Genomic DNA, 11,268 nt, shown 5'->3' with positions numbered 1-11,268 from the left:
GGTAACGGTGTCTTTTTAACTGCGGCAAAGTGTTCCGCCTGGACATAGAGTTCATGGGTGAAAACTGGAAGAGGCTTACTAACAAGGATTTTTATGAAAATCCGTATTGTCTAAAAAAACACCCTGTATAATAAAATAAAAGAATAGGTTATTGGGCTTTCATCCCCTGACGTCTTATTCCGCAAAACATGTCTTCGAAAAAATACATTTTCGTTCACAAATGAAGCCACCATTAAAGTGGTGGGCATAGCTTTTGTTTTTCTAAGCTGGCTGTCACATATTTTAATTGCAGTGAAGCCTCCATGGCGGTTCTTCATATTCAATATTCTTTTGTCGATTCCCGGCAGTGAGCATTCACCATTGGTAAAGAAAACGAAAGAGAACGCGACCGCGGGCTTTTCATCCTCGAGATTCCAGAGCTTCGAACGCCTGTAGACACCGTTCTTACGCTTCATCATGGCTGTCATTAATTGGAAGGTCGCGATCGGACTGGGAATCATCTATGGTGTCGTCTGGATCCTCGTCAACCCGCTCTCTCAGCTTGCGTTCCCCTACTGCGACCACCCGAAGAAGTGCTTCAACTACGCGGAGGAGCTTGCTGCCAGCGTGGACCGCAGGATCAACCCTTGCGACAACATGTACGAGCACGTGTGCGGAAAGTGGGACCGGCTACACCCGTACCCAATGCCAGGCGCCGGGGGCCAGTTCCGTGTGCTCCAGTATCGGATTCTCTCGTTCCTCATCACCAAGCTCGAGCAGTCGCCTCCTAATCATCCTGTGGTTGCGGTCCGCAGGAGCGTCTCCGCCTTTCAGAACTGTCTGAACGTCTATGAAGAGCGCAGAGAGGACACAAAGGTAAGCTAGTTATTTTTGCATCAGTCCCATAAGTCGCAAGCGAAGCCAAATGAATCGACGAGGATGTTCCTTCCTCAGACCCAGCCTAATGAATGCAATAGCTAATAAAACCATAGGAGTCGATATTGGTATACTCAGTTGAAGCAAACCAAAAAAAAAGAGAATTTCAATATCGCTTCTTTTGTTGATACAACCTTAATGAACACCAACAGATAATAAAGCCAATGAAGGTTAAAGTCACGTCGTTAATGATAGTGCTTTAACTGTACTGTAGTAATTACCATATAAATGTGCAGAAAGTAAAGTGGACGAAAAGACAACTTGCCGCCTGCAGGGACCGAACCTCCAACCTTCGGAAGCGCTCGCCTGCGCTCGTCTGTCCCTTTCGTTTCTTCTTTGGGTCCCGTCTGCCGCGCAGTTTGTTAGAAGATGAAACCTTCGCATAACGCCCCATATGCTTTGAGAATTGAGCTACGACGGCGGTCATCCTCTCGTCCACTTTATCGGGTGTTTATTTGCATGCAAACCTTGGAGTGTTATTCAGCGCCGCTCGTAGCCGTGACGGCCAGTACGGAACACTCGCCCTTCCTGCTGTCGCTTCGGCAGTCGCTTTGACGTCCAACTTTTGTTCGGTGTTCCTGAGTGAATGCGGTTTAATGAACAAGCTGCAAAAACTACAACGCAGCTTCAGAACAAAAAATTCCCCGATGATTAGGATACCGCCTAATGCGAATTCTGAGCGCATCTTCTTGTTGGGGCAAGGCCAACTGTGTTTGAAGTTTTGGCTTTTTGCAAAGTATCGACTATACGCCATAAATAATTATTTTTGTGAAGTAGGACAGCACGCACTACGCCATTATTTGTTTTTCTGTGGATAAGCGAGGTATCCGCTGCACATCTGTGAGGCATTATGTGCACTTTGTTGATGCTGCATGCGGCTGATGGCGATGAAGAATTACGGCTAAGCACCTTACAGTGGGTAGGAAGCATTGTGTCTCACACTAGTTGTGGAATTAGCATTTTGTGACGCCTGGTTCTTATTTTACTCTTCTACCACGCCATTATTGAGAACTAACAGACAATAATGCCAAGGAGTGTATATGGGGTGTTATTTGTAGTAATTGAGATATAAAAGTGAAAACAGTAAAGTGGACGAAAAGATAACTTGCCGCCGGCAAGAACCGAACCTGCGACCTTCGAATAATGCGTACGATGCTTTACGACTGAGCTACGGCGGCGGTCATCCCCTCGTCCAGTTTATGGGGTATGTGCGTTTAAACATAGGAGTGTTAGTCAGCGCCGATTGCAACCATGGCGGTGAGTGTGGAACGTTCTTTTTCTGCCTGTTGGCGTCACGTAACACGTGATGTTTTTACGATCCGGCAGCTGACGAATAATCCCTCGCATACAACGTGAAGGCATCAAGACTGCGAGAACGTGACCCTCGCTATAAATGACTGAAAGAAGGTGACTTTTAAGGCCACGTTTTTTTTCTTTGTTAAACATAACAATAATGAGAACTAACAGACTGTTGAGGCGTTTATTGGACGGTAGTCGGGGACGATATGCAATGGCGACAGTCAAGGCACAAAAACGGACTCAGAGCGCGAGCGCGAAGAGCCAAAGGGGACGACCCACTAGAAGGCTATAGAGAGCGCAACCCATTACTCATTAAAGGCTTCGCTACAATTTCCCCGGGTACGAAAAGGGAGCCGTCCGGCGACCTAACAGCTCGTCACTATGAGTGGGTCATAGTAGGCCTTTAGGCGCTCCACGTTGACGATGTCGCGCCCTCGACGGCGCATGTCCGAAGGTGGTTCGATGGGTTCGATCACGTAGTTGACCGGGGATGTGCACTCGACGACCTGGTAGGGGCCTTCGTATTTCGGCAGTAGTTTTGTAGAGAGGCCAGTTGCAGTGGTAGGGACCGAGAGCCATACGAGCGCTCCAGGGAGGAACGTGGACTCGGAAGTGGTGGTTCCACCGCGAATGCTCTTCTGCCGCTCTTGTTCCTGCGTTGTAAACGTCTTGGCGAGCTCGCGACACCCTTCCGCAAGCCTGGCTGTGTCAGATATCGGCGCACACTCAGTTGAATCCGGCTTCTATGGGAGTATCGTGTCGATGGTGTGCGACGGGTGCCTTCCGTACAATAGGAAGAAGGGTGAAAAACCAGTAGTGCTCTGAGGGGCGGTATTATAGGCGTAGGTGACAAAGGGCAGAATGGCATCCCAATTTGTGTGATCGGCGGCGACGTACATTGAGAGCATGTCGCCGAGCGTGCGGTTAAAGCGTTCGGTGAGCCCATTCGTCTGCGGGTGGTAAGCAGTAGTTTTGCGGTGAACAGCACGGCACTCTTTTAGAATGGCTTCGACCACTTCCGACAGGAAGACACGGCCTCGATCGCTGAGAAGCTCCTGGGGTGGACCGTGACGCAGCATGAATCGGTGTAGCAGGAAGGAGGCAACATCGCGCGCTGTAGCCGCTGGGAGAGCGGCGGTTTCGTCGTATCGCGTTAGATGGTCCACAGCGACGATGGCCCAGCGGTTAACAGCCGATGTCAGAGGAAGTGGTCCGTACAAGTCGATGCCCACGCGCCCGAACGGACGGTTCGGGCAAGGTAATGGTTGTAGACCGGCGGGTGACACGTGCGTTGAAGGTTTTCGGCGTTGACAATCGAGGCAGGAGCGGACGATTCTGCACGTAGCGGTACATCCCTCGCCAGAAGTATCGTTGTCGAATGCGGTGGTAAGTTTTGGATACCCCAGAGTGCGCGCATTGTGGATCAGAGTGGAAAGACTCGCAAATTTCAGAACGCAGGCTGCGGGGTATCACAAGTAGCCACTGGCGGCCGTCGGCGTTGTAGTTGCGTCGGTGCATTAGGTCGTCACGAATGGTTAAATGGTGGGCTTGACGACGCAACGCGCGAGTGGTTGGTGTTGCCGACGGATCAGTGAGCAAGTCTATCAGCGAGGCGATCCATTTATCCTTGCGTTGTTCGGTAGCGATGGTGTGAACGTCGATGGAAGAAACAACATTATTAGGTACCGAGCAGGGGGCATCGTCGTCAGGCAAGGGGGAGCGCGAGAGGGCGTCGGCGTCAGCATGCTGGCGTCCGTTGCGGTACAGCACGCGAATATCGTAGTCCTGTAGGCGAAGTACCCAGCGGGCGAGGCGGCCTGAGGGATCCTTCAATGACGACAACCAGCATAGTGCATGATGGTCGGTGATGACATCAAATGGGCGGCCATATAAATAGGGTCGGAACTTTGTAAGGGCCCATATGATCGCCAGGCATTCCTTTTCGGTGACGGTGTAATTGGTCTCGACTTTAGTAAGCGTACGACTTGCATATGCCACGACATATTCAGGGAACCCTGGTTTGCGCTGCGCAAGGACAGCGCCAAGGCCAACACCGCTGGCGTCTGTGTGTACCTCTGTAGGGGCCGTAGGGTCGTAGTGGCGTAGTATGGGAGGCGACGTCAACAAACGACGGAGCTTTGCGAAAGCGTCGTCGCACTCCGACGACCACGAATGGAGGGGCCCGTTACTTCCGAGGAGCTTCGTCAGCGGTAATATGATAGTCGCGAAGCTTCGAATGAAGCGCCGAAAGTAGGAACACAGTCCTACGAAACTGCGCAGTTCTTTGACGGACGTAGGTTTCGGGAACTCGGTCACGGCCCGAAGTTTGGCTGGATCGGGGAGAATTCCGTCCTTGGACACGACATAGCCGAGCATTGTCAGCTGCCGTGCTGCAAATCGGCACTTCTTTAGATCCAGTTGCAGACCAGCGTCGCTCAAACGCGTCAACACATGCCGGAGGCGTTGAAGATGCGTGGAGAAGTCTGGAGCGAAAACGACGACGTCGTCGAAGTAGCACAAGCACGTGTGCCATTTCAGGTTGCGCAGAACAGTATCCATCATGCGCTCGAAGGTGGCGGGCGCATTACACAGCCCAAACGGCATGACGTTGATTTCGTACAAGCCGTCGGGCGTGACAAAGGCGGTCTTCGGTCGAGCGTCATCAGCCATAGGTACCTGCCAGTACCCTGAGCGCAAATCGATAGATGAAAAGAATTCGGCTCCTTGTAGGCTGTCAATCGCGTCGTCTATTCGCGGTAGTGGATACACGTCCTTACGAGTGATCTTATTGAGTCGTCGGTAGTCCACACAGAGCCGCACAGAACCGTCCTTCTTCGCAACAAGTACGACACGAGACGCCCAGGGACTGTTAGATGGTCGAATAACATCGCGTCGAAGCATGTCGTCGACTTGCTCGTTGATTACGCGGCGTTCTGTGGGAGATACGCGATATGGACGTTGCCGCAGTGGTGGTTGGGCGCCAGTGTCGATGCGATGCGTAACGGTCGACGTGCGGCCGAGAGAAGTTTGAGCAATATCGAAAGAAGCGCGAAATTCTTCCAAGAGGTCCAGAAGCTGGGAACGCTGGACCGGCGTAAGATTGTCAGCAATGGAAGAAGCAAATACATCAGCGGGCGATGAACCAGACGTGGTAACAGAACTGAGCGTGCCGGAACTGGGGCAGTGCGTGCCATCTGGTTCGTCCATAACTTGTGCGTCTTCGATGGGTTCCACGCCGCCGAGACATTCTCCTTGCACCAACGTAACACTGTACGGAGATGGGTTGATAACAAAAATTCACGTGCTGCCCTGAGTGACTTGCACGGTCGCGAAGGGCACCAGCAAGGCTTTCCTTGTGCAAACACGGTCGGATGGCGAGAGGAGGGCGACGGTGTCGGAGAGACTGGCGCAGTAGACGGACACCGCCGTTGACGAATATGCAGGCAGCTTGGTGTCGTCTTTGACGAGTACCTTGCTCACAGACGATGGACTGTCAGCCGGCGTCAGATCAGAGAATGGTGATAGCTCTATTTCGGCGGGTGCGCAATGAATCACGGCGTCGTGGTGGGAGAGAAAATCCCATCCTAGGATGACGTCGTGAGAGCATGCTGGAATTATGATCAATTCGACGGCGTACAGAGCATCCTTAATCATGACGCGGGCTGTGCACACCGCTGTAGGGTGAATACTTTGGGCGCTGGCTGTACGGAGGGAGAGCCCGGGAAGTGGCGTCGTCACTTTTCGCAGTAGTCGGCTAAGTTTGGCGTCAATAACGGATATGGCGGCTCCAGTGTCAATAAGGGCAGATGCGCGCACACCGTCCACAAACACGTCTAACACGTTCGATGGGCTTCGCTGAGGGCTTTCGCAGTTCGATAGCGTCGCAGCCCTTGCCTCGTGGACTGCGACGACTAGTTTTCCTGGTCACGTGGGAGCGGCCGTGGCCGCATCGGTGACAGTGATCGGCGTCGTGGTGACGGCGAACGGTGGGTAGATGGAGCTGGGCGAGACGACGGTGACATAGGCGGCGGTGAATCGTAATACGGGCGGCTTGACTGGCTGGGGATGGCTGAGGCTACACGAGGCGGCTGCACCCGATTGCAATAGCGGGCGACATGACCGGCGCAACCACACGCGAAGCAGATCGGGCGGTTGTCAGAAGTGCGCCATCGGTTCGCCGGGGTAGGTCCCATCCATGGAGCAGGACGCGGTGGACGAGGCGTCTGCTGATACGACTGCATGACGGGCTGCATCGGTGGCCTAGGTATGGCGTCGGCAAACGCAGCCGGCCCACTCGCTTCGAAGGCTTGAGGCCTGGCGACGGCTTCGGCGTAAGTAAGTGGGGCAGCCACAGGAATCGCTTGGGGTGACCTGGCTACAACCTGCGCGTAACTGAGCGGCGCAGGTGCCGGAGGGGGCTGGTGGTATTCCGGCATGACCTCCGCGATTTCCTGCTGAATAGCGCGGCGTAAGGGAGCCAGCAGCGTGGTCGACGGCTGTTCAACATGCTGCGGTGAGGAAAGGCCAGTAGGGAGAACTGGCGGGCAATTTCCTCGCACACGAATGACTTGATCTCGGCGAGCAAGGCGGACTGATCAGAAATGGCCGAGAAGCCTGCGAGATCGGCGTCGCGTGATGGAGGTCGAATGGTCAGCAGTCGCTGCCGGCGCAGTTCCTCGTAGCTTTGGCAGAGCGTGATCACCTCGGCCACAGTACGAGGGTTCTTGGCGAGCAGCATAGTGAAGGCATCGTCGTCGATGCCTTTCAGAACGTGGCGGATCTTGTCAGACTCAGGCATGGCCGCGTCAGCCTTCTTGCACAAGTCCAGGACGTCTTCTATGTAGCTCGTAAAAGACTCACCGGTCTGCTGAGCTCGTTCGTGCCGAGCGTGGTACGCTCACACGCTCGTACATCGCAAGCCAGTCCTCAACATCGGTCCCAGCCGCGCCGGTGAAGATAGGAGGGTCGCGGATGCGGGGGACACCGGCGCATGCGGTCGTTGTGGAAGGAGACGTTTGCTGAGCAGCGTCTTGAGGCATGGTAGTTGGTAGGGTACGGGATCTCAGCTCCAGGGGCATCGAATAGGAGCACAGCACTCTCCACCAATTTGTTGAGGCGTTTATTGTACGGTAGTCGGGGACGATATGCAATGGCGACAGTCAAGGCACAAAAACGGACTCAGAGCGCGAGCGCGAAGAGCCAAAGGGGACGACCCACTAGAAGGCTATAGAGAGCGCAACCCATTACTCATTAAAGGCTTCGCTACAAGACAATAATGCCAAGGAAAGTACAGGGGGTGCTATTTCTCGGCACTAACACTCCTAGGTATCAATGCACATATTACCCCATAAAGTGGACGAGTGGAGGACCGCCGCCGTAGCTGAATGGTAGAGCATCGGACGCGTTATTCGAAGGTTTCAGGTTCGGTCCCTGCCGGCAGCAAGTTATCTTTTCGTCCACTTTACTTTGTTTACATTTATATCCTAATCACTACAATTACACCCCCTATACTTTCCTTGGCATTATTGTCTGTTAGTTCTCATTATTGTTTCGTTTAACAAAGGAAAAACCGAGCCCTTAAAAGTCACCTTCTTTCCTTCATTTATAGCGAGGGTCTCGTTTTGGCAGACTTTCTTTCTGGCAGATCTCGCTTTCTTCCTCCGTCACGCGCGCTGGCTCGTCGGCTGGAGCTCGTGAGCATGCAGGGCTGGCACGTGCACTGAGGCTGGCTTTGCTTGTCGTAACGGGGATGCCGGCGTTCGCTTGGTTCAGGGCGCCTGCCATCCACAGTGTGGTGTGCGTAGCACTTGGGCGCTGGCAGTTGCTGTGGTAATATGCAACATTTTTACGTTGCCATAAATGCCAAGAGCCAAAACTTCAAACACATTTGGCGTTGCTCGAGCACGATGCTTCGCTAAGAATTCGCACCAGGCAGCGTAATAATTACCGGTGAATTTTTTCGTCTCCCGTAATAAAGAAATATGGGCGCTTGCACCTGAGCTATCGATCTGAACTTCGCAGGTTGTATTGGACATATTCAGGAAGTACAACTTCGAGTGGCCCTCGATGAGGCTTCCCGCAGACTTCGACCTGTTGGAGTACCTTCTAGGCATGTCGCTAGAGTACGGCTTCGCGACGCCAGTTGTCCTAGGCCTCACGGCTGACTTGAAGACTGACAAGCGGTACGGTTTGTCACTGGAAATTGAGGCCGCGACGGACATGGAGGCCAGCATGGCTGCCACTCGATACGTGAAACACTGCATCACACACGTGGCGCCATCGGTGACGAGCGACTTGGCATCGGCGTTCGCCGAACGCATTCAAAAAACCGCAAACGACATGGTCACGGCCGCTAGCGCCATCATTCCCGGTCCAAGGACGAACCAAAACTACACTACCATGGCGAAGCTGGTCAACGACGTCGCCGGGCACGGTACGGTAGACGAGTGGTTGAAGGTGATTAACGGTCACATGCTACCTGGCCGTACCGTAGACATGACAGAGCCCGTCCTGACGATCAACGGCAGCGGCTTGCTTCTCAAAGCGGTGCTCGACAATGCCAAGCGGTCCAGCTACGTCGACCTGGTGCTGCACACGGGCTGGATGACGTTCTACAATATGCGTGCGGTGGTGTCGGCCTCGCTCCTGGACTGCACGGATGGAGGCGGCATTCAGTCACAGATACAGTCCGCAACTCAGTGCTTGGAAAACATGGCCCAGGTGTGTACACGTTGTCTTCACTCGTATTTGCTTTAGCTGTGAAAGCCTCAGCGCGCATTCTCCAACTGAATAGAAACCGGAATGCCTCCTGACAGTAAGAGGTTGTACAGGGGGTACTGCAATTCCTACAATCGGACGCAGCTTAAGAAGTAAAGAGATGCTCTGCCCAGTTGACCGAAGCACTCGGCAATGTTCTTCGAAGGCGGGGTCACTGGCCGTCCGCCTCATGATGTTAGCATATATAGAGTGCACGCCGATTGGTACAGGCTCGTGTGCATGCGCCTTTGAGGACAAAGTGCCGCGGACTGCTAAAGTTGTATCCTGATATAGTGCGTATATATTGCCACTATAATTATAACTTCATTGTTTATAACACATTTGTGGTCCATCACATGGGTATGATTATGGAAACGCGCAGTGCTATTCATGGAAGAATGCAACGGGCAGCTTGGCCTCTCCCACATTTGTGGCGAGTTGTGCCAATCAGAAACAAATACGAACACTGTTTCTCTTGAAGAGTATATGCTTGTGCAGTTATTTTACACGTACAAGAGAAAGCAACAATGCACCATACATACCTTAAGGAAATAATGCATGAAGACTATATGTTTGTGCAGTCGTTTTACACGTATAAGAGAAAGCAACACTGCAGCATACATACGTTAAGTAAATAATGCGCAATACCAATTTAATGTACAGGATGTTCGTTTTATATAATAAAGATTTTTTTATAAAAATGCTTCACAGTCACACCCCTAGCTGTAATCTTCGCATGGAAACTACGCCGAGGCGGAAAAACTTCGCCGCACCTAAAGTTACACTGAAATGAGTAATTAGCAAACGCTCAATATTAACTTGCTAAATCATTTGCTTCAGGGCAATTTTTCATACGGGAAGTTGTAGTAGGACATGAAAATTTCTTGCATATTATTTTGTTTAAGTTACACGGTTCCCATTCATTCACCTAAGGTGACTGGTAGGTGAAAGCCAAGTTCTCACTCCATGGTACTAATACCCCCCTCGTCCATACGGAATGTTTTTGCGCCCAACGTGGTTTCGTATTGCTTCCGGGACTGGAGGCAGTGGAAGCTTTCTGCCCCTCACGTACTTTCCCATTTCGTCCGGGAACAGCCTACGAATGACCAAGCGAGAATGCAATGTGATGACGCCATAATGTGACGTCGCGTTCTCCGAAGTCATAGTGACGCCATGAAGACGTTACCAGTTGTTGTGATTTATGACGTAATGATGACATCATAGGGTGACGTAATCACGTGATGAGTTTGGCGCTTCATGAGGCGTTTAAGGGTTTCGCCTTAAACCCTCGCCCCCTCCCCCCCACCAAAGAAAAAAACACGTAATTTGAGATAATAATAATCGGAATTGAAAACCCCGATCTAGGCGATATCGAAACTGAGCAAGCAGGGCGCGCAGAAAGTGCGGCAGCTGCGTTACGTCAGACCGGAAGTTCCCGCGACGAGCTTTGAGAAAAGGCCGCGTCGCAGCAGAGTCTCATCGGGAAAAACGGCACGTCGCCTCAAGTACCCGATGGAACGGCTTATCTTTTTAGGTTGGTGTCTATTGTCTATCCGATTATTTTGGGCTGTGCCAAATGAACCAGCAATCTCCACTTTCCTTTTTCATTGCCCAGCGTAAAACTTGGCGACCCACACTGCGGCGCTAATTATCACAGATGATATGCGAAAGGGTCTTTACATTTCTTTAGAGTTTGACAAGCAAGCAAATAAGCACTTCCCACAACACGCAAAGAATACGCGATTCTCTTGTGTACTTGAGACATCCTGACATTTTACAGGACAAGATTTTTCCGGACGCCATCTTTGAAGGCACGTCAAGTGAACTCCCGATCTGACGCGACACCACTGCCGTGTTTCCTTCGCGCTGTTGCGGCTCGGGTCTAGGTGGTCTCCTTTGGTGTCTCGTCCCCGTAGCCGCACCCATCGTTTGCAGAGAGAAGAAGTGGTCGTACGTGAAGACAGAGGTTTATTTACTTCTTTTTACAAGATGGAACTCCGAAGAGAATAACAAGAGAGATCGTAAAAGAGCAACAAGAGACTCTTGCACGCAAGCTGTCGTCTTTTACAGTAACAAGTAAGACAACCTTGAGGAAACCGAAGACCGGTGTTCGCAACTGCCGCCAATCTGGTGAATTGCCGTCACGCTCACTCGTCCAGCCGGGCCTAAGCATTCATTCTCCTTGACGAATGCGGCGCCCTGTGCCTCCGTCTAAGCGCCGACTTATCGGGTAAACCTTCTGACTGACAGGCCTGATTTACAGGATCCCGCACAACGAAGACCCTGCCAAGATGATTT

General features: G+C 52.1%; 1 protein-coding gene across 1 annotated transcript in view; it reads left to right on the top strand.

Moving 5' to 3' along the window:
• Positions 1–456: 456 nt before the first annotated feature.
• The window catches only part of LOC125759449 (neprilysin-1-like), a 42,607-nt gene continuing 31,795 nt past the window's right edge, over positions 457–11,268 (top strand). Inside the window, exons 1-2 of the mRNA XM_049418234.1 lie at positions 457–855; positions 8,236–8,304. Of these exons, the coding sequence (XP_049274191.1) occupies positions 457–855; positions 8,236–8,304 (468 nt within the window). The remainder of the gene's footprint in view (positions 856–8,235; positions 8,305–11,268) is intronic.

Source organism: Rhipicephalus sanguineus, chromosome 8 (genome assembly GCF_013339695.2).
Source record: "Rhipicephalus sanguineus isolate Rsan-2018 chromosome 8, BIME_Rsan_1.4, whole genome shotgun sequence".
Lineage (NCBI taxonomy): Eukaryota > Metazoa > Arthropoda > Arachnida > Ixodida > Ixodidae > Rhipicephalus > Rhipicephalus sanguineus.
The sequence above is the reverse complement of the archived record's forward strand: the minus strand, read 5'-3'. Positions and strand labels throughout refer to the sequence as shown.